Genomic DNA, 27,250 nt, shown 5'->3' with positions numbered 1-27,250 from the left:
TGTGTATGTATGTGTGTGAGAGGGTGGACAACTTGGACAGGCTGCTGACTGGCTACAGCTGCTAAAGGAGAACCTACACTGGCCACTTGTGATACTTTAAACATCTGGTGTTTTTACATAAATTGTTAAGGCTATATTGATTTAAAAAACAATAGTACGATGGGTCCAGCAGACCACTGAGTAACAAACACACCAACACCACACTAAATGTTTCTTTGGTTCCTTATGGTTCTTTAATGTGTTTTAGTGTCTTAATATTAGGCTTTTCTGATGGGTCTTTGTCAGTATGCTTCTCCTTCTGAGTAAAGTCTACCTACTATAAGAAACCCAGAGCCCCGAATAGACCCCCTAATGTCAAAAGTACAGTAGCATTTCGCTCCTGGCTACGATTTTGGGAAAGCTAACCACGTTTCTTGGCAGCTGTGGACCCTCAGCCACCCCCCCCCTTCCCCCCCCCCCACCAGAAAAACCCTCTTATGCGCCTTTTTCTATTACAGCCAAATATAAACAGTATCTGCTTTAATATGGCTTCTAATTATTAAGTATCTGCCCCCCCCCCAACACCCCCACCCCTTGAGCGTACAGGGGTATACAGATATGTGCTGCGCGCGCTCATCCGCTTTGATTCGTCGTCAGGAGAGCTTGCCAGCTGACACGGTGCCCAGTCTACAGCTTAATGCACAAGTTTTTTTAATAACGCTGGGGTATGAGTGTTGGGGGGTGGTTGGGGGGGGGTGGTATTACACGCGCTCATTGATATTCAGGAGAATAACGTCTCGTCAAAAAGTCGTCGAGGGAGAGAGCTCGAGCGCTGGAAATTGTTTGTTAGGTTTCTTCTTATTTTTGGCAGCGCCAGCGCGAGCGTCTTAAACGTAATTCATCCGTTTTTTTTTCTCTTCTTCTTCTTTTCTTACAGAAGTCTCTCTCTCTCTCTCTCTCTCTCTCTCTCTCTCTCTCTCTCTCTCTCTCTCTCTCTCTCCCTCTCTCTCTCGCGCGCGCGCGCGCGCGGCTAATGGAGGAGAGGAGGGGATGTCGGTTGCAGTGTTGGAGTCTCTCGCGCCTTATCTCTGTCAGACAGTGGGTGAGGAGAGGCTGGCGTTAGCGCGCGCAGGCAGCACTGCGCAGGCCCGGGGACACGGATCAAAGGGAAGAGGCGCGCGCGAGAGGGGTGAAGCGCCGCGGTTCCCTTCTCATCCCCGCGGTGTGGGCCCGAGCGCGCGCCCCAACCAAACAGCCCACCAGCCCACCAGCCCCCTGCGCTCTATAATTCACATCCCTTCACTTCCCTCATTCCGCGGCACACGCGCACGCACGCGCACCAGCTTCTCAACAAACGACGCTTCGCTGCCTTTTCGTTCAAGAGATTTTTGCAATTAAATATATATATATATATATATATATATATATATATATATATATATATATATAGAGAGAGAGAGAGAGAGAGAGAGAGAGAGAGAGAGAGAGTATGTGTGTGTGTGTGTGTGTTAATGTGACTCAAATGTATTCAAATGATTAAATTGTACAATTTTATATTCATTTGTCCGGATTCAAAGTGATAGCGACACTTCATTGGACGTCTAAGTGGTCAATAATCTTTCAGTGATGATGAAATATCACTAGAGCTCTTTATAAGAGATCAAATATAACAAGTCTCATAACAGCTCTCTCTCTCTCTCTCTCTCTCTCTCTCTCTCTCTCTCTCATATATATATATATATATATATATATATATATATATATATATATATATATATATATATACATCGACTGGCAGAACAAAACCTCATATCTCCAAAATGGTAACTTTACAGAAGAAGGGAAAAACACACTTTACTTCTAATGTAAGTCAATGCAACCAGAATTTTTACCACATCATTTTGGGCCTTTTCTGTTCCTCCTTTCATCATGAAATTTACACGTGGTGTAACAGACAACGTGCTTTTTAAATTATATCAAAAGCTGAAAAATGATAAAAATGGACATCACTTCCGTACCAACAGATTGTTTGGAAGACATTCCAGGAGCCTTTCCTATGAACATACATGTCTGGAGTTAACTAAATGTTACTGGAACTTTGACTGGAACTGCGTTCTGTGGTCAGATGAAATAAAACCTGAGCGTCTTGGCAACAGACACTTAAGGTGGGCTTGACGTAAAATGAAGCATGACTACATTGAAAAGATGTGATGCCCTCTGCTAGGAATAGTGTAGAGTCAGTGATGCTGTGACGCTGTTTTATCTCCAAAGGCCCTGGGAACCTCGCTAGGGTTCATGGCATCATGGACTCCATGAAATGCCAGGATGTCTGTCTGCCTCTGCCAAGAAACTAAAAATGGGTCGTCGATGGATCTTCCAGCAGGACAATGGAATATAAATCGTGATTGAACACAAAATCATGCTTCTGCCACCTCAGTCTTCCGATCTGAACACCACAGAAAGGGCTAAAGGGCTAAAGAGGAGAGCGCATGAGAGAGGACTGAGGAGTCTGGATGATGTGGAGAGATTCTGTAAAGAGGAATGATCTCAGATTCCCTCCTCTGTATTCTCCAACCTTGTAAAATGTTATAGGAGAAGACTTTGTGCTGTTTTATTTATGGATTTTTTTTTATCTCAGAATAAATTTATTTAAATAATAATTTTTCTCTTTTTTCAATGCGAGATTAAGCTAATTTACCAAAATTCACTTTTTTCCTCATCTTTATTTCACAGTAATTCTAAATGCTTCTATAAGGCTACTATTTATATATGTATGAATTCCATTCACATTTTCCATTTGGTCCCCTCAAAGAGCTAAATACCCCTTCTCACACACACACATACACACACACACACACACACACACACACACACACACACACACACACACACACACACAGTGTTTGCTCATTTGCAGCCAGTGCCATCAACGAGCCCCTCCGTGCTGTTGTTTTCCCCTCTCTCCCAGCAGGTGTCCCTGTCATCCAGTGCAGAGGAATCCATTCCGACACATTTGCCAGGGAGCACAGTTCCCAAGAGTGGAGTTTAAAAACCCATTTAAAGAGACTTAATAGTGAGCATGGGTCTCCTATTACCTGCCCCAACTACGCCTCTGTGGAGGATGGAGGAGACGAGCTCTCTGGCACGGATTCCCCCCGCCCACCCCTGCCTGTCCTAGCTGCAGAAACGCAGTAAACTTGTGCATATCTTCCCGAGATAACATCAATTACTGATTTTCTGCTTAGTTATTCAGGTCCACGGAGCTGTATTAGCTTCATCTGTATGGATATCTGATGGAGCGACACTTGACTTTGGGAAACAAACACCGCTGAAGATCTTGCTGATGTTCCATCTTCCGTTCGAACCCCCACCAAACCTCAAACCACCTTCCCCAAGGAGAAATCGGGGAACACGGTTGTCACATGGGATGGTTGGTGCTACTTACTGGTAGGGAGTGTATAGAAATACACATGGTGAAATATTAGGCTATTAGGGCGGTGGTCAGACACTGTACCTTCTCCGTTACTAAAGGACAGTAAATCTGTGGTGTTTTTTCTGCGCCTTCAGATGTTTTACGTTATCAATGTGATATGAATATAAACGCACCTTAAAGTCAACATGAAAAGAGGTAAAGAGGAGTGCAGCATTAGAATAGAGTTTACTCCATTTGAGTATGAAGGCCGTTAGCATGCCGCGTAGCATGACAGCCTTTGTGGAGTTGACTGTCACATTCATGATGGGGACGTTGTCACATTCCACTGGATGTGATTTCTGTGATCTTGAATAAATCAAAATCAGAAAATTATATTCAGATTTCTTGCTTTTTTATGAAAAACATTGGTGCAGTCATTCATTATAGGTTTAATTTAAGGTGCAATGATTGTGCCAACCAATCCTGTTGTTGGTTGGTTTTTGTCATATTTCTGTCGACTGATAGAGCCTGAATTCAAGAGACACGGACAATTCAAAGAAATCTACATGTTTGTATAAAACATATCTCCAATGGCATTTGTGACCACAGTCTACATATTAAATGTTTTTACATTTTCTAGCTCTTTGAGAAATAAACTTTCATCAATTGTAGGTGTAACTTAAGGAATCATGACTGTGGTGGTGTCACAAATGCTCAGCATGTGCTGAAAACCTAATATCTCATCCCACCAGTGAAAAAAGTGCATAATGCCCCATTCATTTCATGCAGGACACTCTGAGCTTTCATTACATCTATGTTTGGCTCATCAATTATTTGGTTCATGGGAAAAGACTGCCAGAGTGAAAAGTGTAAAAACCCCCTCCATTGGAAGGAAGGAAGGAATGAAGGAATGAAGGAAGGGGAAAAACAAGAATGTTTTCCTTGTTTTTTCAGACCTATGCTTTCACCAGCAAGCTTGTGGCCCTCTCCTTCCCCCCAATCCAACACCTGCTGTGCCGCAAAATGAAAAGGGGCCAGGAAAAAAAAAGGAAAGAAAGAAAGAAATGGGTCCATACCTCTGGCCCAGCCAAGCACGGCTTAATAGATCTCATTCTGACACAGTCCACCTCCAAACTTTCTAACAAGCGGCGACAACAACAAACCACTATGTCGTCGGACACGGATGACTTTTCCGCCAGGCTGTAATGAGAAAAATGTGCGATGTTGTCTGGATGGGTTACGGGATTGGAAGGTGGACGGCTGTCCTGGGATCAGCGGGGATCCATTACTGTCGGCTACTGGGCCACCGCAACCCATTTGCCCGGGAATCATGAAATTTCGGTCAATCTTTACCAGCCACCGCCAGCCCATCAAGAGCAGAAATGGCTCGCTTGTGCGAGCGCATGGGGGCCTATCTCCGCCAAACAGATGTTGTCTGAAGAGGTTCAATATAGCTGGAGTTATTTTTCATCTCCAAGAGCGGAGATGCACTACCTCTTTTTGAATTGGATTTTTTTTCTGGCTTGACTTGTGGGCCAGCGGAGAGGAGGAGAGCTTTATCCGAAGACAAGTTAGAACTTCTATGCATAGGACTTTCCTTTCCAGCTTAAATTGCCTTAATTGGAAAACACTGATGGAATGCTGAGCATCTCTTCAGATGCCTTAATTCTTTAGGTTCAGCCAAAAATCAAATTAACATGAGTTTTCCCCTAATCCCAAAAGTCATCAGTCAGCCCAAACATGTTTGGTGTCCGGCATTTGCTTCACACTGGAGATACAAGCCAAATGTAGCTAACAAGTAGCAAATGGAAGTGTATACTCCACCAATTAGCATCAAGCATGCCTGCATCATTACATCACAACGTATTTCTCACTAACAGACTATGTGGTTTCTCACACTGACATACAGTCAGCTATATAAACAGACAAGACTATAAGAAAGCAGTATGTCGTATATTGTCAGAAACCACATTTGATGTTACTTAACAACTAACATGTGAGCCTCCCTGCTGAAACATCTGGTCTTTGCTGGTTTATACCGGTCTAATGCAGGCCTGGTGCTAGATTAGCTGGTCACCCAGCAAGTTCATGCAAAGCAAACAAATGTTTGTTTTCCTGGTGACCAAAAGCTGGTCTATGCTATTTTTTTCTAGCAGGGTGGGCATGCAGTTTGCACAACGTTAACTGAGCATTTGCAAAACAAAGATTGCCTCTCAGCCAGTCACAGCCATCGTTAAGCATCACTTTTTCTAGCAAATGAAGGAAAAAACTTCACAAGAACAACCCTGCAGTGAGAACAGTACAGACAGTAAATTAACCCGATTTATTAGGCTAAGAGAAGTTGAGGCGGTGTTTTGGAGGGATGTGTAACCCAGAAGTATGCAATCCTAACCACTGGTGATGATGTTTGCATTTCACTCCTGAAGCTAAAAATGTAACCACGTTGAAGACCAAACTCAGCTCAACAACAAAACCATAAACAGGTGGTAAGGTAAGCTAAACTTTACCTGGGTTACTGTATTTGCTTACAATGGGCCTCGTTCACCAAATGTTCTTAAGATGAGTTTTTCCATTGGGATTTGTTCTTAGGTAAAAGCATAATCTACACAAACTCAAGAGCACAAATATGTGAACAATTCTGCGCTTTAATAACATGCCAGGAATCTGATCTAGACGTTTTTAGAACCTTTCTCAAGATAAGACATTTTAGAAAGAAAAACTGATATTGGTGAATGAGGCCTATTTTAATATCATCTCTAAAGATAAATAACGTTACAGAACAATGTTAAGACCAGTTAGATAAGTTAGCTAAATTAGCTTTTCTTAACTTAGCTGCTGACAGATAGCTTGACGAATCAGAGGGATTAAACAGGTCTGTATAGTGCTCATATTTGCTATAGAACATTTGGTAAAGATGAATTAGTGCACTCCTAGGGATTTCATCACTTCTTTTGTAGCATTAAAGTTTGGCCTTCATGTACAAGAAAATGAGCCTTCCTCAACTTCTAACACTGCCTCGATGTATGAAAACCTGCAGCTTTAATGTACAGTGGCATAGATTTCCTTGTATTGATTAATGTGAACATTGTTTCCAGAATCCTTTTTTGGATTTAAATTGGCCTCCACTCATAGAATTCTTACGCGTGCATGTCTCAAGTAAACAACCTGTAAATCCAGTTTATTTTGAACAACAAAATGTCTTAGTGTACTTCTCTTAGCGCCTCTACATTTTCTATTGTGCTATTCGCCTTTTACTCTGTTAGCCCAAGTGTTACAGGTACTATCAGTACATGTCTACTGAGAGAATTGCCATGCAATAACGTCCTCGAATGTGTCTGATCCTAGAGGGCGCTCCCGAGCAAGTCCAAAATGAAGGGTTTCCTTTCGGCCTTTTGCGCAAAATCATAGTTCCTAAATGTTTAAAAGATTAAACATCCATTCATCCATCCATCCATTTTCTAAGCCGCTTCTCCGTCAGGGTTGCGGGGGGTGCTGGAGCCTATCCCAGCAGTCTAAAAGAATAAACATATATAAAATATTTCAACACTGCTGTTATATTGTTTACTGTTCATTGTGAGCGCAAACCACTTCACTCAGCCAATGAGCTGAACAGCTCACCAACCAATCAGCACTCAGCTGCAGCACTGCTAGCACCCTACAGGCCCCAAACCTGTTTGCTATACAAAAACTGTAATATACAGGCAAGTTTTCTTAGATTTGTAGTGGAATACATCCTTCTACTTTCCAAAATGAAAGAAAGTCCCAGCATAAATGGCTAGAAACATGTTAAATTTTTCATTTTTAGCATTCATTTATAGAGGTCTTGTCCCCCAATGTTTAGCAGTTATGTTTTTGTTATAACAAAAGACATAAGAAAGTGACCAGGCTCCACTTAAACTGGCTCTGGCATTACTAGATAGCCTGAGCTAAGTTTGATTTACAGTACAGTAACCAAGGGAGGCAAGGCTTGTCGGATGAGGTCTAAACTTTCATTATTTGTTAGTTACATTAGCCCTGCAGTTTCGCCGCAAAGCTAAAGAAGCAAAGCTCAGACACCAAATATGTCTTTACTAATGGTCTACATTTGCAACAAAGGGACAACTGTGTCTATTTCACCATGGAGTTTTTGCCCAGCCTGGGTTCTGCTGAGCTGTGGAGGCATCAGTAGGGTCAGGATGTGGGGTTGGGCTGTAAGTGACTGCAGCAGATGCTTGTGGGCCTTGTGTGCGGTAGGGAGGCCGGACGTTTCGTGTGAAAGCGCTGGCAGGGACAGCTTGGAGGGTTTGAGTTGAGCCTGAACTCTGCCTCTGCTGTCAGGATGGACATATATCTCCAGCCCAATGAGAGCATGATGGCTCTTCCACATGGCTGTGAGAGACAGAGAGAGAGCCCCCCCCATTCTTCAGCCCTCTCAAGTTGATGTATAGGAACGCACACAAGGGTGCAAAACTCATTCCAATGTACGCTGCTCTGCATCGTCGTCTCGTTTGGTCATGGCCTTACAGGCTTTGAGAAGATTAGGCAAGTGAGATGCAATTAAACAAACTACAGTGTACCAATATTATTAAGCAATTTACCCCACAGTGATTTGAGCCTCGCTTAAATGACTAATTGAATTTCTGCCTTTGATGTGGACCAACAGTGTTTGAAAGTCGGAAGAGAAACAGGGGCCGTTGTTTCAAAACATCGAGAATGTTAACAGAAAAGGTAGGAAAAAGAGAAGAATATCGGAAATTAATTTCCAATTCCTCCTCTCACCCAAAGGCTCCCCCTTCTTAATCCACAGTGTTAGCTGGGAAAAGGTTTATTGTATTATATTTATTATCGAATCCCAAGAAAAGGCCTCCAGAAGCCGCGTGCGCTGGTATTAAAGAGCTAACGTTAATGGGGGGGAAAGCTCTCCGTGTTCCGTGGCATTTACGCAGGTTGAGCAGGAGAGCATTAGTGCTTAAAACCTCTGTGCCACGATTAACAATCACGCACACTGCGAGGAGCCCATGTTATCCCTCTGACGCTGGAGCAACGAGAGGAAAAGCTCTTTTTTGTCATCAAATCCTTAATTCTTTCTTCTCAGGGGGTGAAAAAAAGAGGGGTAATACCAAGAATGTTTCCCAATCTGCTTTGAGAAAAGGAAGAAAAAAGAGGCAGAGAGAGGGAGAAAGAGAACTCCCAATAAAACGTGTGAACGAGGGGGTAATTGTGGACAAATGCAGCATTGAAATTCATTTTCAACTCTTTACACACCATTTCAATCTTATTTTCTGCTTGTTAGCCACATCTTGTTGGTGAGGGTCGGCAAGACTGCCCAGTATTGATGGGTAATTGTGTATAATTCACTCTTCACATGCGATTTGCATCAATACGCAGCATCTTTTCCCGTTATTTTAGCGAGAACCCACTGAGAAGCTTTCCTCAGCACTTGCTAATAAAAGGGGCCAAAGAGGATGAGATGCAGAAGAACAAACATTATCCAAAAGCGCCACATTCAGCAAGACGTATTCACCCACACGCTCGCAAAGGACGCACACACACACACACACACATAACAACAAACAAATCCAGTTGTCTACAGTACACAAATACACACACACACACACTGAGCGGACGATGCAGAAGAAACTCGCAGTCAAAGGCTAATCTAATGCTGCCTATTGACTCAAATGGCAATTAGGACACCGAAGCATCAAATCGCATTCAGTAATTCTCTGCTTAGTCCTTTCATACAGAAAGAAAGGATGACAAAGAAATGGCAAAAAAAGCGTATGTGTACAATGCACCTCATGACAGGACCATATACTGTGCAAAAGTCAGAGACCACCTTTTCATGAATTTTATTGCCAACACAGCCAAGTGCAAGTCATTCATTTTTCTGCATCAGGAAAAAGAGGAAACCTCAAGACTTAAATGTAATCATTTTTCCCTTAAATGGCCAGGGCCTGCCAGCGGGCTTGAAGCTGTATTAAACACTTCTGTGACCTAAGAATAGCTCAACCAGTTTGCATTGAAGTGCCTTTAGATACTTGAATAATAAGGCTTAGAATGTAAGAAGTCTGGGATTTTAAGGGGTTAAAGTTCAGTCTTAGAAGTTGGTTGAAAAAGAAAACCCAATTACAAATTTAGACCCCGCTTTCCTTTCCTCACTACGGGCTTCTTGACAGCTACACATGCGTTCAGATTCATAGTGTTGAGTTGTCTTCTCACAGTGGAAGGAAGGACAGACATACCTGTGGATTTTTTCACATCTGAAACAAGATCTGAGCTCAATTTTCTCTCAAAGATGAAAGTTTTAAATACTGTTTATCTGATGGGGACAATTTGGTGTCTACCAGGTCTTCCACAGTTGTTAGGAGCCCCGTTATTTTTGTACCTTTTAGCAATTTTTTGAAGTCCAGTTTTGGAAGCTCCTGTTTCTTGCCCATTTTCCTTTCCATCTAATATCTCACATCTAGTGTGTAGCTATGATGTGTCTGGGAAGTTGCTTTAGTGTCTACTTGAAGGGGAACATAATGTCAGTGACTCTTGGGAACAGCTTTTGTTGGGAGGACACAGCTGTAACTCATTAGATTGGAGCGATGGAAGTGTTAAAGCATCAGTAACAAAAGCAAAGAATGGACAAATTAAATAATAATAGATTTGATACTTACTGTTTGAGACTTCTGACACAGAAAAGTGAGTAATTTTAACTTAAGGTTGGTTTTGATGGGAAATTAGTTGTCTCTGACTTTGGCACAGTGTCCCCAGTAGTGGTCTCAATAAAACATTAATTCTGAGAGCGTTTGAATTCCAGATGGAAAGTGCCTTATTGGCACCCATGTTGGATCTGGATGTGCCACTTTATAGTTAACTTCATTTCAGCCTTCTGTTCAGATGTTTTGAGGTCTTCTCAAACAATATCAACATCCCTGGGAACTCTGGGCAGGCATCCTAAGCTGGTCTTCATATAGGCTTTGTCCCACACAAGACAACCAGTCTATTGTAAGCCAAAACGGATTTAAAGAAGTCTATGCCAAGCTGTGGCACTCATACAAGTCCACACACTGGTTAGAATTGTTTGCTTTCTAATCACATGCAAGAAGATCTACAGTATATAGAAACTTCACGGTAAGTCAGAGTTGACATGGGAGAATATGACAGAGAATTATAAATGAATAACTAAATTAGACTTATACCGGCACTGTTTAGGCTGGCAGTTAAATTAATGTACCAACCTGTGGGGAGAGGCCGTTGCTAACCGGGTTCATGTGGTTGCTTGAAGCGGAAGGGCTCATGAAGGTGTCCGAGTAGCTGGAGAAGGTGTGACGATTGGACGAGAGTCCGTAGGCGGAGCTGCTGTCCGCCGAGAGTCCTCCTTGGTGCATGGAAGAGGGTGGGAGAGGCTGAGGTCGATGCAAAGTACTACTGCCATCTAAAATACAAAGGTATACTCTATTAGAACAACAACCTAAAGCAACTTAGGTGGAGGTCCTTTGAAAGCACTTGACGTATAGATGTTGATTGGTTTTTACCCTGTGAGAGGGTCGTGCTAGGGTAGGTGGTCTCTGGAAGCTGGTAAGTCGGTAAGGTCGGCATTCCAGTTGGAGGAAACCCTCCAGGTAACAGGTGGTTGAACGCTGCCAGCTGATTGGCTCCAGCCTGCTTACGCCATCTGGCTCTTCGGTTGCTAAACCACACCTAGAAACAGAATGTACATGACAGACCAAGAGTTAGAATCAAATGGGAACCTTTTGTACCATAATCCACTGAAATTCTATTCTGTAAATTATACTCCACACACCCCATCTTCTCTCCAGGCGTCTGTTTTGAAACATTAGGTTTTGAAAAGGCACAAATACGTATTTTTCACCTAGAAAAATATATTTAAGGTACACAGTTGAACCTTAAAATGACGGTTGTGCCTTTGAGGGTAGATTTCCATTGTTTGAACCTTGGTGGATGAAAAATGTCCCAGCAAAGAACATTTATTTTTAACAGTGTACAGACTGTCTATGAGTGTCTGAGAGTGCGTGCCCGTGGGAAACTGTACTTTAGTTCACAACGAGGGACCCGTTGTTCATGCTAAGTGGCTGAGGCTGTGATCTATGTAAACAAGCCTCCCTAAACCACCATCAGAGAGGCAGAGTGATTATGGGGTCGGAGGTAGACCACACATCACCCCAACATTCAACCGTTTATCAACCTGCTCAACACTTTCAAGACAGCCAGCAGTAACACTACTACCACAGTGCTACATCTTATCACTTTCCGAGAATCAATATACATTTCAAACCTTGTTTTTTGCCTCATATTTAAAAAAGGTTGTACACTTCCTGAGGGCATATGTTCCCCCCAAAAAAAGCAAAAAAATTAAAGATAAATAAACAAGGCATGTTTGTACCCATAACTGAAAAAGGTATCCAACATTATCAACCAAATCCTCTTTTCTCAGACTCATTGTCATCAAACTACAAAATAAGCTCCCACAGAAGCCAAAGGGACTCTAGACGCTCCCTTTTTTACCGGGGGTAATTTACACATTGTAAAAAGGCTTCTGCTTCAGCAAAACATGAATATAATTAGAGGTTGTGAAAAGGCTTGGCCCGTACAGACGGCAACCTGCTCTATTTCCCTGGGACAAGGCCGGGGCCCCGTGTGCGCCAAAGGTTGAACGACATTGATCTATGCCTCGCTCTGGCAATTCATCCACACTTAATACACTGTCAGCGCAGTTCATCTACTGTTGTGTTTCAAACAGGCCGGCCCATTGTAAGGCCAGATGAAAGGGGGGGACAAAGGCCTCTCAATACGGCAGACCGAACACTGGCCACAAAGAGTGGGCGTCCCTTTTTAAACAGGCCTTTAAGAGTTCCACTTTCATGGTATGCACACAAGAACACACTCTATTCGGAGGCGACGACACCACAGACACACTCGACAAAACACACACGCACGCAGATACACACACATACACACACACACACACACACACACACACACACACACACACACACAGACACACACACACCCTTGCCGGCTCCCTCCTCTTACAAAGTGGTATTTATATTGTCTGTGTGCAAAACTGTCAGGCTGCTAGCAGCTAGCATCTCATTCAGAACAGCTTCAATGGATCTTTAACGTTTGATGCGACTAAAGATGACTCTTACCCATCTGTCAAGTGCTGGGTTCAAACCCTCTTTTCACTCTTTACTTTCAGAAAGCACTGCCCACCCTCCCCCCAACTTTCAGTCCGTAAAGCTTCTGAGAGGGCTTGTCCCCCCTCAACCCCCACCTTAACCCAGCCCCAAGTCTAACCCAAGCCCCTCTGGCATGAAAAAGGCAACGAAAGTGAGTCTCATGTCCTTGAGTGGCTCCTTAAGGGTGCGCTGGAGCGGGTGGCTAAGCTTGAACTGACCTCCTACTGAGGCTGGACAAACAGTTTGCCTGGCCCTGGGGCAGGGAAGTTGTGATGCACCACTTCCTTCCCCCAGCAACTCCAAAAGGCATCCAACCCTGCGGTGCCACCTGACCTACGACCCTGGGACCCTACTCTTGACCCTGTCAGCCTTTCATCTCCACAGCAACTGTCTTCCTTCTTCTCTATCCAGAGGGTGAGGTGTCATGGTCCTGAATCATCACAACGAAGTTGCACAAAATTTTATCAACCCTAAAAGATTTTTTCCCTTTGGCCTGATACTATCAACTAGTTGGTTAGACATGTGGGCAAAGCAGTGTAGACATCCTTTCACACAAGAACTTTCAGGAACCCACGGATACCAGAAGCAGTTTTTAGTTCCTGGGCAATAGTTTCTGGAAACATTTCAGTTCCGACTCCAGACTGGGTATAATTTTGGAGAACTTTCGAGCCCTTTGGGGATACATGTCTAGGGACAACTTCATAAATGTTTTGTGCGGGCTTTAGTTCCACTAATAAGGGTAACTTCCCCCCAACATCTGGACATCTGGAGTAATCAATAACACAAGCAAGTTAGTCAAAGAAACTACCAAAAAAATGGCAGAAACGCCCCCCCAGTGGAAGAAGTAACGTTCATTTTTAGTGCAATGTGTTCTGTACACATGACACATATCTATATGCTTAATTTCAGTTATCTGAGGGGGGTTCCTTCCATTCTTACTTACATTACATCCATTGGCTAACATCCCCTCCCACCTCAATAAATCTACCTTTCTATCTACATTTAGCCCAAAATGTTTCATGGTTGTCCCCAGATTCTCTTATCATGAGATTTTATCTGGCCTGCCAGACTAACCAGGACCTTTTGGGGTAGGCCTTGCAATAAAGAATGTTACTTAGAAAGTTTTTAAAAAACTACAAATGAATAGGTTGAATAGAATGAATTAACCAGCAGAGTAAGTAAGAAGAGCCAGCAATTAAAACACACAGGCATGAAATCATTCCTCAGCTTTGAAAATAAACTGAAAAGCAAAGCAAAGCAACAACATAAGTCTCAGTTTCCTCCATGTTTGCTCACCATCACGTCTGTTATTTTACGTAACAGTCACAGTTCCTAGTGCAGCAGCAATGCAAAACAAGAATTCTTTTAGGATAATTCCAGAACTATTTTGCTCTTCAAAAGGTTCCAGAACCATGGGTGGAAATGAGCCTTAAGACCACACTGTGCTACACGAGGCTGCATTGCGATCCTCACCCGTAATTCTATAAAGAGATTTGAAATCCTCTTCTCACTCTCACAGTGGAGACTCTTCATCCTTGCAGCCCGCAAGCTGAGACAATGGCTCTAGATCTTGTGCCCTGGCCATGCGGACAGCCGTCTGCCTTAATCATAAGAGGAGCCTGTGAAGCTGATCTGTCTAAGTGAATTTGCCATGAGCCCTTTGAATTGAAAGCGGCGTCACCAAGGAACACAAGTTAACTGGAATGCCAGCAGTGTGCTGCTCTATCGAGTTAAAGCTGCTAAACATTGAGGCCTATGTACCCATCTAAAAACTGTTCTGTTTAGTGTGCATGGAGGTGGTAGAGCAAGAGATGAGTGCATTACCAATGCCTCTCTCTGTGTTTGTGTGTGTGTAAGGATGCTGCTTGGGTTTAGGCCACACCAGCCGTTGCCTGTGAGCTGGATTTGGGGCTCCGCTCTGGAACCCGATCACAAAGTCACCTTGGACAGTCCCAGATTCCCGCACTCCACAATCCAGTCTAATTCCTCCACAGAGACGTGCCTCATCCCTCCCCCTGCGGAGGCCGTGTGTGTGTGCAAGGGCTTCAGTGCTGTCCCTAGCCTCCCTCAACAGTTCTTGTCTACTGAGACTATAGCTCTGCTGCTTTCTGGAGGAGGAAATAGAGTCTGAGAGGCAAACAAAGCCTACAACACAGATGCAAGAGTATAATATAGAGGAGCCACAACTGGTTAAAGGTCCACTAGCACTTGTTAAGACGATGGGTGCAAATATGTTTGGTATTTTTGCGGGACAGGTAATTGTGGATGTCTTCAAGATGTTAACATGCTTCCCACATATTTCTAAAACAAGAAAATTGAGTCTTAGCACAGCATCAACATGGTGAGCTGTGGCATATATAGATAGCCCAACACCGCTTTGATGTGGTACTTGGAAAAGGGTGGATCAAAATAATTCTCCAGCAAAAAATCCAATTTATACCATTTCCAACTTATTCAAGATGTAGTTGATCAGCCAAGACATGTTTGGAGTCCACGTTTTGCTGCAAGGCCAATGTGCTAACAAAGATTACAACTCAATTGTCACCTGAACAGCCAAAATCATTTTCTTAAGAACACATCACTGAAGCTTCTCTCAAAACACTTAAATCACATTGAGACAATAATTAAAGTCAGACTTGTCAAGACCTGTCCAGCTGGGGATATCCCAATTCAAAGTGCTGCGGAGATTAAGGTTTACTCTCATCCAAAGAGTTCACAAAGGCCTTGCTAATTAGCTGATGGGCTCAATCAGGTGTGTTTAATGAGGTAGCGAGCTGAAGTCTGCAGTATTTTAGCCCACCAGGCCTGGAGCATTAATCATGTGGACAAATCTATGTGGACATACATGACCTATATTGTGACCTATTGTGAACTAAAGTCAATTATCTTGACTAATAAACTACATCTAGGATAAGTGGGAAATTGTGTGAACGTGATTTTTTGCCAAACTAAATTTCCGTCTGTGCAACAAGAGATTTTACAGTGAATTGAAACAAAAGGCATATTGCCCCCTTCATCTTCTGTAGTGTATTGCAATCTGTCAGAATGTATCATATAAGCATCATACAGCATGACAACACGCTTTAGTTGTTAAATACAACAATTTGTGGTATCACCTACTTTTTGACTTTGTCAGCTAATTTTTGCAGCCTAACTGTATCTAGAGACACCATGTACCAATACAATGCTAAAGGAAAATAAAGCTTTAGGTAGCCACAGCAGAAGAGTCACTGCAATTTGAGCAAATGGGACTGACAAAGATGCCTTTGGATGGAGGTGGCTTCATTGTTGATGTTGTTATTATGAATATCTCTTTGTATCTATGTACATGTAGGTGTAAATTTATGTGCCAGTGTGTTGGCGTGAGTCATTGCTAGTCTATCAATGCACCAGCCCAAAGACAGGGATCCGAACCTGTTCCCTTCTGTCCAGTGCAGCCGTCTATGGAGATTTGTGTTCACGGCACACACCTGTCATGGATAAATGGGATAATATTGCACATACACACGCACAGCTTTTCTATTCTCCTTCTTTCAGGCTGTTTACCGTCCCGTGTTTGTGGGAACAGTGGCAGTCTAGACTGGCGACTCCACTCACTCTCTATTCACTCCATTCACTCTCTTTCACTGTAAACAGGCCTCTACAAATTGAGGAGGGTCTTGAATTGGATCCTGGTTGCAGTGATAGCCCTCTTACCGAGGCATTTAGACTGAATGAAGAAGCCTAGAATTAAACATAAAAACATCCATTTTTATTGACCATACATACAATTTAACCCATCATTTAAACCAGAACTGTGCATGGACTGAATCAAACAGTAATAATAGAGACCTCCTCTATGTGTTTTCTCTCTCTCTCTCTCTCTCTCTCTCTCTGTCTCTGCCTGCCAGACTTGCACTATGCTAATTAATGTAGCTGGGAGTGTGGATCGCAGAGAGGAGAGTAGGATTAGCCTGATAAGTATCAAAGAATACAGAGCAACTGAAAGAAAGTCATTTAAATTCTAATAATAAGAAACTGTTCGAACATTCACACGGATGCATTGCAACAATTTTGCTCTTCTGCAATCTACATAAATCCTATTTATTCTTTTATGGCGCATAAGCCTAGGCTCCCAGGAAAGGGGCTTGCCTGTTGGGCTGGGTGGGATTTCTGTTATGCCGCTCCCCTGTTCTTAGTTCAGCGTAATCCTACATCAGACTCAACATGGCTTTTTAAATTGTTGCTGCGTTCACTGCATACGTCTGAAGGACTGAACTAGTCAACTGTTGGAAATTCTAAATCATTAGTGTCAGCCTGTGTATGACAAGCTGTCCTTCAAAAAATTCTTGGCATATTTCAATGTTCAGCTATGGCGCATTAGGCTAATACTTACTGTCATGCTAAATTTTCCTGACAGTGTAAAGTTTACAGATGAAGAAATGGGCTAAGAAAAAGATAACATTCTCTTCGCTGTTGCTAGCTACTAGCATAGAGATGCTAGCACAAGTCCCTGATAAAAAGGAGACTAACTTCTTGCCAAATTGATTTCTACGGTTCATAAAAGGCAATGCTTATACCTTATTAGATTCCACTAACTATAACAGCTTCATGCAAAATGCTCATTTGTGCTGAAAGAGGATCTATGTGGCACCAGGAGAGAACGAGCAGTTCCATGGCTCTCTGATGAGTGCTAACTGATGTGGAGTCGGCCACAGCCTCTTAAATACTTCAGCCCAAATAAGACGAGAATGTAATTCACTTTCAATGGGGGGAAAAAAAGAACTGATTTACAGCAGTCGGCAGGCTCTTCATCTCCTGCTCCCTGCTGCTCCTCCTCTGTAGTCTTCCTTCCTTCAAAACACCCCAGGATTTTATGTTTAACCCAGCTAACATTTCAAAGGAAAGGCAACAAGTGCAGTCTCTGCTCTGACAGTCTGGGAAGTGACTCGGTCCACAGAAGTACTGTGAGGGAGAGAGGCCAAGCTGGGCACTACGATTCCATAACAGTGCCCCGGTCTCCCAGTTCACCGTCACGGCAGCCTGCAACTAATATGGATCTGATCCCATGATTTGTCAGCCAGGGCGATAAAACTGCACTGGGAAAGCTGCTGGTAGGGAGGTGGCAGAGCCCTGATTAAGATAGATGTAAAGAGGAGCCTCATGAAAAGACACTAGCTGGGGATCTGACACCAGAGATGTTGCTCCACAGTCAGCAAGGGGCTATAGGGTTATCAGAGCAGGCAATTCTTATTGTTTCTCCATGGAGGCACTGTGTGGCTATGGTGCTGTTATACAGTAATTTATATCAATCAGAGGTCAATTTATCGACTTAAGAAGCTTGAGAACATTTCAGTGAAATTACTGAGATGAGCAAGTATGAAGAACCTTTTTAATGAGCCTCCATGTAATAATGGTAAAGGTTCTTTACCAGAGATCTTCAAATCCAGACCTGGGATCTATTTTCTGGTCCTGGACTGTGTGGTCACTGGAAGGTATGATGTTTGGTGGCCAATGCTGGGTTTACTATCAATGATTACAAAATCCAAGATCAGAAACTGGATACAAGGCTTGTGTTTGAAATTGTCTGTTCTATACAAATTACAGTTTTTTTTCCCTAGAACTGCACATCCAAGATGAGATCTATTAAATATCATTGATATTTGAGAGTATTATTAGGGATTACTCACTACTGAAGCTTCCAAAATATCTATGCTTGCAAAATACATTGTCTTAAACTTGTGGCATTTCTACCTAATGGCTAAGCCACTGAAGAACAGTCAGTTCAGTTCAGCCAGTTCACATGCTTGAAGTGACACTATCCTGCAGTCGCTTGCCCTTGTGATGGCCAAGGGGGTGCAGAGGAAACACTGCCCTGATGTGCTCTGAGCCTGCAGCAGATGATCCAGTGGTTGAGAGGCCCCTCTCCTGGCCTCTCACTCACCCCACTGCCCTCTACTCCAGTCCCAGTAAATTGACATCTGTTGGATGGGTCTGCACAGCTGTGGAGGAGCAGGTCGTCAGCCCGGCCAAAGGTCTGTCCAAAGCCTAGCCTGGGAGAGCCTACTAGCAGAAAAACATCTCAGACTGGCCCAGCCAGATGAGATGTTCTGTGCAGTCTTGCTAAAACAGTCCCAGCTTCCTTGTTGCCCTGCAAAGGCATGTCCTAGGATGTTACAATCACTGTTGAGAGACCTGCCAATGCATCTGGAAATAAAGGAGTCTTACACATGCTTTGGGTAATTTCTGGGATTCCTTGTGTAACCCTGTCTCTTTTGGATAAGTGAACTTCCGCACTTGTCCATTTTGAAGTTGTTCTAATGCACTGTGATGGTATGAATGAAGTCAATGTGTCTTTCCGACAATTCCAGCAGGCAATGTTTATGACGGCGCAGATGGAGTGAAACAGACCCAGTGACAAAACCACACATGACATGAGCAAGGAAAAAAGGGGGACTTCCACAATACACTCTATATTCCCCAGCTGGACCCTCCCCCTTCCTCAGGCCTTCAGCCGAACAACATTGAAGACCTATGGCTATTATTTACTTTGGTTAACCAGAGTCACTTTCTTAGAGTGACCTTTTAAGAAAATTAAGTTTGAGTTGACCTTTGGAGATTTTCAAAGTGTTCCAGAATTAGATTATGAGGAAAATTGCATTAACAAATTATATCCATGACTCGAATGCCTCAGCTTTTCACATGACATCCTTTAGCTCCATTATCCGCCAAGACAGGGAGGGGAGAGAAGTGTCCTTTTAGTTCTTTGCCTTGTCCAATCTTTTCTTCATGTTCTGTCTTCTCTTGTTTGCATCAGCTGCCATAAATGCACAAAACTTAACCCACCTCCCATTCAAGGTATTCGTGCTGGACCTGAAATGTTTGATTGACCTACAAATGTGGCTTGATAGTCATTATTAAACAAGAGGGAACAGGGCAGGGCTACGTTGCAAGGCCATATGGCTTTCCACTGACTATTTACCACAGCTGTGACAGTGTGCCTGGGGGAAAGCACACCTGTACATGCTACTGTTGCTAATAGCATGTGCAAAATAAGTCAGGAAACGAGAACAAAATTCCTGTCATCAAGGTGGAGGTAAACAGGGAAATATGTTCTTCTTCCTTTCCATATTCTACGATAATTCATAATCTTGGGACAAATTTGTCTGTTTGACCTTCTGTATACACAGTGTTGGGTATTGCATCAATGTACAGGTCCTCAGTTCCTCAGCAGCAGATGACGTACCTGTGTCCCAGAATTCAAATTTGTCTAGGTAGACAACTTAAAGTGTGAAATACTGTGTAAAACAACCATCAAATAAATCTCTCAGCATCCTCCCTCAAGTGGGGAAACAACCATTTAGACACATATGTCTTCTTCCTTGAGGACTGGGAGACAGAGAGAGACATATGTGGAATCGGTTACTGTGCTGGTGCATCTGTTTTGATAGGGATTGTGAGTGCAAGGAATTGGGATCCATGAAGGGCAAGGAAAGAGAGGGAAGGCTGGGAGCAAGGCGCCCTGGACCACCCTCTTTTTTATTTTTTTTACAAGCTCTTGATTGATTAATGTTATTGTGGGGGCACAGAGTCCCCAGAGGGTAAGGGAGATCACTGATATCTAGAGGGGTTTACAAGAGGCGGTCGGCTTTTAAGTGCTAGGAAGAGATCCCAGGCCAACGAGAGAGATGAGAAACCCATCAGGAATGCATTTTGTCTCCCTTTCTCTCTGTCTGTTTGACCCCCCCCCAACCCCCCACCTCCACCACCAACCCCACCCGCTCTAAGAGAACAGCTGCTGCTATAACTCTACTGTATTTGCTTTTTGGTGTTACATAAAACTATAGCATGCAAAAGCTGTCAAAAAGCATCTTGCAGGCTTGGATGCTGCCTGGACTGACATAGAGCAAAGAATTCCCAGCGGCACCAGAGGTCAAAACAGCATGGATAAATATATAACGGACAAAGACGATAAACACAAGGCATGAGAGCAAAGTAGAAAAGCAGATGAAAAAGATCTCGTGCATGGTAATATATCTGAAAACATTTATGCGTTTATGCAAATGCGCTTGGCAGATGTCACCCTTCCACGATTATGTCAAGAACAAATTGACTGCTTTGATTCAAGCGCAGTTGGAAGCCGATGAAAAACTATTCAAGGGAAATAAACATGTGTATGAAAACACATTATAGTCCACTGGAGGCATAGTGAATTACAGATGCAAGAACAAACGGCTGAAGTTACTTGTTTGATTTATTCGCTGAGTTGTTTAAAGTTATCGCTCAGAGTTTACTCATGAGGCAAGAAGTGCAAAGTGCCATTGTCAGTACACTATAAAGTGCAATCCATTAAGTTGTGATGGATTTTGATAATGAGACCTTTTGTTCCACTCTTGATAATGATAAAGCATTAGAGAAATGATCCAGAAGTCCTGGGTTCACATCCCACCGACTGGGTACCTTGTTGTGTCTTTAGACAAGAAACCTAAGCCCCCACTGCCCCCAGACAGTGCTGCTCTACTGGCATTGCTGTGCTGCTCCCAGAGGGCAAAATTTCCCTTGTAGTTTCAATAAATCACATAACATTGCATAAGCAAGGTCAATCTCATAGTAAAATATACAACACTGGTAATGAAACTTTTAGCGTAATTGTTCATCTGAAAATGTGACCATGAGTCTATCTGCCTCGTCATGAATATTAGAGATCGTCACGGTTTACATCCATTGTCTCACTCATTAACTTGATAAGGTGTTGAACTGAGATTGAAGGCTGGCTTTACACAGTAAAGCTTTTATGCAACTAGTTGCCTATGAGTTGCCTGCAACATAATTCATGTGCAACTTGATCGAGCAATTAAAGTTGCATGCAACACTTTCCATTACCAGTGGAATGGGCAAATTAACAGTTTGTGTTTTTTGATACACTATATCTATTGCTATACAATGTCATCTGTGTAGTTTACACATATGCAACCTTTTTATCATCATTGTATATTTTTCCTATTTTCATTGCCATTCATCTTTTTTCATATTTGGTTCTACATGGAACACTTTTGAAAGGGGTGTAGTGCCTAAAGGGTTCTTCCACTATTATAAGCTTGAGATCATAACAATAGAAGAACCTTTTATGGTGCTAGATAGAACCCTTTTAAAAAACCCTTTTCATATAGAGCACATTCTCCATCAATCTGGTTCTATATAGAACCATTTTACAGTGCAAAGAACCCTTTAATTATGCAAATGATTCTCCTTTTCAACCTCCCAATAAACCATCTCCTGTTCTATTTCTTAGTCCATTTATCCAGTAAAATAAATTGTTTGGAAGTATCTCATTTGTGATGTGATCACATGACACATTATTGGCGTTTTGATTGGCTATTTCGCAAAGTTGAGACACTTTGTACCTGCACTTTCATGAAAGTTTCCCTGTAAAGCCATTCTTGAGGAGATCTATTGATTAGGTTAAAAAGCTTCAATAGTTTCAAAGCAACCCTGCACACCTGAGAGATTTTCTACTGGATCTGTTAGAGAGACTCTGCTAGTACGGAACTCTATGAATAACAACCAGACTAAGAATGATTACACCTCACAGCTGCATCACCCTGGCTAGAGAGCATGTTCTTGGGGAGACTTACTCACTCATCACAGGCTTTTCTTCAGGAGTGTATGGAAAAAATGTCTTCTTCTGAACTGTGGCCCCAGGCCATTTATCCTGAGCGCCACAGCTGTTGTTCTCTTCTGGCCTGTTGATGAGCCTACTTGAATGTATACACGGCTGCGTGTGCGTGTCTAACCTGTACACGGGCCTCGGTGAGTTTGGTTCTCTGGGCCAGCTCCTCACGGGTGTAGATGTCTGGGTAGTGCGTTCTTTCGAAGGCTTTCTCCAGCTCCTCCAACTGCTCGGCGGTGAAGGTTGTGCGGCTGCGCCTCTGTTTTCTCTTCAGCGGCAGGTCCGGCTCCGACTCGACGTCCGAACCCTCGTCCGTACGGTTACCTGACATTTAAACAGAATGGTTAGAAATTCCAAAGAAAGATACAATTTTCCTTGTATTTTTAAGGTCTGACACACTACTTGCTATCACTGTGTTGTATAACACATTGTAGGATTTTTACAAAAGAGAATCGTGGGGTACAAACTGTTGCTACATCAACTGCCAGTGGGCAAAACCATCTTTTGCAAACAACATCATAATAACTCATATCCCATCTCACATTTTTCTAAGTTTCCAATATTTCTCAGTCATTAAAAATGCCAAAGCCTGTGGGTAGGACTACATTTTGTTTCCCTCTCAAGTATACATCACTTGCGTATTAGTTTCAGAGTAATAACAAATGATTTAATAGTAGTTTTATAGTAGTTACTGCATAATAATATGTTAACCACTAAATAATAAGCCTATAGTTTTAGGGTTCACCTGATTTAGACTAACTTTACAATAGTTTATGCAAAATATAGCACAATATGGTGTCTGAAAGCAAAATACACAGCAAACACTAAGAAGCAAAGAATTTTGGGTAAAAAAAAAATCCAAAATTGTGAAAGACTCAGGGAGTGCAGTCACAGCAGTATTAATGTTCTGTTATCTTCACATAGAGCCCAGGCTACAGTTCGTATGGCTCTTATTCACATGAGTGGAGTCTTCAGAAGCATAATCCTGCCACTGAGCTCTGGAGGCCTGGGGACGATCGCTGGGAGGGTTAGGGTAATCTACACAGGACACCTTGCCATTCTGCATCCCCCTTATTCTCTGTACACCGGCCTGAGGCTAGCCGCTAAGAGGCAAGTGCTTGAAATAAGTACGTATGATACTGTATTACTTCTGGGCCATTGAATTCCCCAGTCTTTGTGTTCAGAGCTAGGGTTCAGAACATGTTACAACAAAATTGTACATTACCTTTTTTTCCCTTCCTCCCCTAGACACACTGTCAAACACAAGTACAGATTGCAGTTGGCGGTTTTGCGTTTCAGCCTGGGATGTATTTGGGCTCTACAAAGCCAAGCTCCATTACGGTTCAGGCCAAGAGGAGCATTTGTGAGCAGAGATACGGAGTGCGCTTAGTTATACTACTGCAACACATTACCATGATAATTGCGTCTAAAATTGCATCATACTGTATTCCCGAGCCACCTCTGTGTATCTATTCACGGAGGCAGCAAGGCTTTTGAAAGGCCCTGTCACAAAAATCACACTCGCGCATTTGCTCGCTGTAAACGGTGGAGTGTTGACAAGTGGTGGAACACGGAAGCGTTGCTCCAGGCCCTGCGGTCTTGCATCATCCACGGGAACGGATAGAAAAGACGAGGGAAGAAAGAAAGAAGGAGGGAGAGAAGAGAGAAAGAGAGAGAAAGAGAGAGACGGAGATGGAGACGGAGGGGCTCTGAGCACCTTCCCCCGCAATGCCACAGCTGCCATGGAGAAGGCAAATCTCCTTTAGAGACAGCATGTGCCCACTGCTGCCTGGCTGGACCACTTCAGCGCAGCATTTCCCCCGTTCTCTCAGCTCCATCTAGCCAAAGCATGGAACAGATCAGCTCACAACCCCCCCCCGCCCCTTCTGCCAGGACCACTACTGCCACAGCCGCGGTGCCAACAAAGGAGGTGACGAGGGTCTATGTGGGTTTTTGTGTGTTTGTGCATGTCTGTCTGTCAGCCTATGCATGTGTAAGTATGTTTTGAGCATGAACCAAAATTCACAATAGGAATCCATGAAAGGAAAAACACAAAAAACAACTGTGTTAATAAAAAAAAGAACAACCAAACTGGCTCGGCCTCAAGGCCGGCTCTGGAGTTTAATTAAACAAGGAATTAGGGGATTATATGGAGACTATCATTACAGGCCACTCGAGGAGTCTTCGCCGAACGTCTTTTTTTGTCTCCCTCGAGCTCCGGCTCAATGATTCTCAACGGATTACATGCGGCCGCAGGACATGAGTCCGCATTCATTAAATCAATTCTTTCGTCTTCCCATCTTTTAATAAAGATTGATTTTTCCAGCAGCCAGGCCGCACTCCAGTAAAAATACCCTTGAACATACAAAGTTGAATATGTACATATCCGGGAATATCCCTTTGTTGGTTTTCATGAGGATGCGGCACAGTGATTTGCCACTAATGCACCATGACAACACTTGAGACTGGCACAGTGGTCTGTAGATCACTTTCCAAAGTCACCTCAGCCTCCTGAGGGGGAAGGGAGCATGTGCTGCTGTGTGTTTTCTCTCTCTTTTTTTTTTTTGGTTCCCTTTTTTTTGGACGCCACATGATTCTGCATGAAGCCGGATTCCATCGGCTCGGATAGTTTATGTATCTCAATTTGCATTTTCCTAGACCAGGACCTTGCTTGTGGTTAATTTCCAAGGTTAGCACCTTCAAGTCTGTTGTGCTTCTCCTACTTACTTTACTTCATTCTTGTCCTTTACATCTAGAACCATTTTCTGGACCTTGGCGAAGGACTTAGTACAGTCTCCTCGGACGGTGTCACAAACCTTGATATCAGCAGCTCTGAGAAGTTTGGACAGGACTGAAGGTCAACAGGGCCCCCTGACAATGAGCAAAGGATTATGGTAATGAAACAGACGCTAGCGCTGATAGAGCAGAGAGAGAGGGGCATGATATGGGCCCCATCTCTATCCCAGCGAGATCCTCTGATTGGGATGCTGGGTTTTTATCATGGGGCCAGGATCCCCCTGATAGTTTAGAATGGATTATGGCACACAAGTAATATGGCTAAAGCCTATGTTCCCAGCTAGGTTGTGAGGGGAGCCTGGGGTGACATAGCTGCCACCATTTGTGGATAGCTGGGGCCGGAGCTTTAATCTGGAGCTAGATACCTCAGACTGCGACTTCTAGACATGTGGGTGGGTCACACAAAGGCAAAGGAGAGATTATAAATACAGAGCCCAGGTAGACCCAATGATACGATAATACATTTAGGGATCTCGACTTGTCTGGGGTTCACTTCTAAACTGTCTGAAATCTAAACTGTCTCAAGCCCTGAATCTTTGAGTCTCCTTGCTTGTGTACAGACAAGAAAATGGTGATTAATTGTCACCTTCATTGAAACGAAATCCCTGCGGATGATGAGGTCAATTCACAAACACGGTTCACTGTTTTAAGACAATAAGGTACATCCTGATTAATCCTCCACATAATGACTTCGCTGTAATTCCATTTGAAGGTTCTGGGGATATTGATAAAGTGCTCAAGCCGATGCCTGCTCACTTATCAAGCAATTAAAGCCTAATTATGTTCCACTCAGTCGGTGCTATAGCCAGGATGTTTTCCTCAGGGGCCCAATGTGATATTTAACTAAATATTGACATTAGGCAAAATTGAATTTGGGATGAATCAGGTGCAAAACAGATGTTCTGTCAGAGTTCTCGATCACGCCCCATTCAAAGCAAACCCTCATGGACTAATAAAACATGGAGATAGATAAACTAGCGCCAAAAGCAAAGAACTGTTTTGTTGAATTGAGCAGTCTCATTAATTAAGGGCAGGCCCTCGGTTCCCCGGTGGGATCTCTTAGAGTGCTAATGATGCATGAATCATTTAAAATGAATCTGTTTTGATTAGAGCAACACTATGAGGAAATGTTGCTTACAAGACCAAATGTACAATTTTAAGAAAAAAAGTCTGTTCTATACCTCACGATAGGTTCTTTACTTCATGGAAATTCTACCAAGAACCAGGAAATGATTGTACCTGGCGGTGGATTTCTTGGAATCATCACCAGTGTAGCGATTTTTATTGTACATAAAACGTGAATGCTTTATTTACGGTAGTATAGTTGTCTACAGTGGAAAGACAGGGATAAAAAGCCAGACTGTGACATTTTATTTTCTTTGCTTTTTATATCCTCAATGAGATTTTAGCCTCAACAGCCACAAACCTTAAGGAATTCAGACAAACAGGCTATTCATAACCTGTAGTCTACGCACCCAAGCGCTGAGACTAGCACATTAGCATCAATGCACTAGCAGCTGGCTAGGAACATTCACTGAATTACATAAAATCATTGCTCTTTTAATACAAAGTGCTTTGGATCCTTTGCTCATAATGACACACATAATGTACTTCCAGAAACATTAACCGAAGATTATCTCGGCCGTTGAAAGCTTCTCCACATGTTAGCTAAAAAAAACATTAAGTCTGCTGAGCTACTCCACTGTCCTAGCAGAGCTCATGTTCAGGCCCCTGCATACGTTCTTTTCTGACTTCAGACAGATGGGATATCCATCACGCCTCTAAAACTCCTCCTCCACCCCTCCTTATTGTCTTTTTTATGCGTCTTTTCTTCTTTTTCCCTCCTTCACTCTTACCCCATCTCTCTCGGGGCCTTTTCAGCTGAGGCCCTGAGTAAAGTGTGAGGTAATACAGCCTTGATCAACTCCACCTCGCAGCTGGACGGTCCATAAAAAGACCCAACCAGAAGTGTGGGTTATCTCCACAGTCGCGTTTATCCACAAGGGCCATCTTGCTAAGACTCTTGTAGATGCTTAGGCAGTCATGTAAAGGATGTAGCAATGGGTGTGCAAACTTTGTCCCTAAACCAGTTAAGGGGGGGGGGGGGGGGGGGTGTCAGCTTTGTAACACAAAGGAGCTAAAGCTAACTGTTTTAGCAGTTGGAATAAAGGCTGATTTGAACAGTTTGTAGAGTTTCATGTATCCAAATTTTTTTTGTTGTTGTTTTTATTTGTATTCATTATT

General features: G+C 43.0%; 1 protein-coding gene across 2 annotated transcripts in view; it reads right to left on the bottom strand.

Annotated features, from left to right (window-relative positions):
* pax7a (paired box 7a) overlaps positions 1-27,250 on the bottom strand; it is an 84,431-nt gene that overhangs the window by 27,579 nt on the left and 29,602 nt on the right. For both annotated transcript variants that reach the window (XM_017704910.2, XM_017704912.2), the window contains exons 5-7: positions 22,335-22,534; positions 10,897-11,062; positions 10,600-10,796 (exon numbers count right to left, since the gene is read on the bottom strand). In XM_017704910.2, the coding sequence (XP_017560399.1) occupies positions 10,600-10,796; positions 10,897-11,062; positions 22,335-22,534 (563 nt within the window). The remainder of the gene's footprint in view (positions 1-10,599; positions 10,797-10,896; positions 11,063-22,334; positions 22,535-27,250) is intronic.

This window comes from Pygocentrus nattereri, chromosome 21 (assembly GCF_015220715.1).
Source record: "Pygocentrus nattereri isolate fPygNat1 chromosome 21, fPygNat1.pri, whole genome shotgun sequence".
NCBI classification, from domain to species: domain Eukaryota; kingdom Metazoa; phylum Chordata; class Actinopteri; order Characiformes; family Serrasalmidae; genus Pygocentrus; species Pygocentrus nattereri.
The sequence above is the reverse complement of the archived record's forward strand: the minus strand, read 5'-3'. Positions and strand labels throughout refer to the sequence as shown.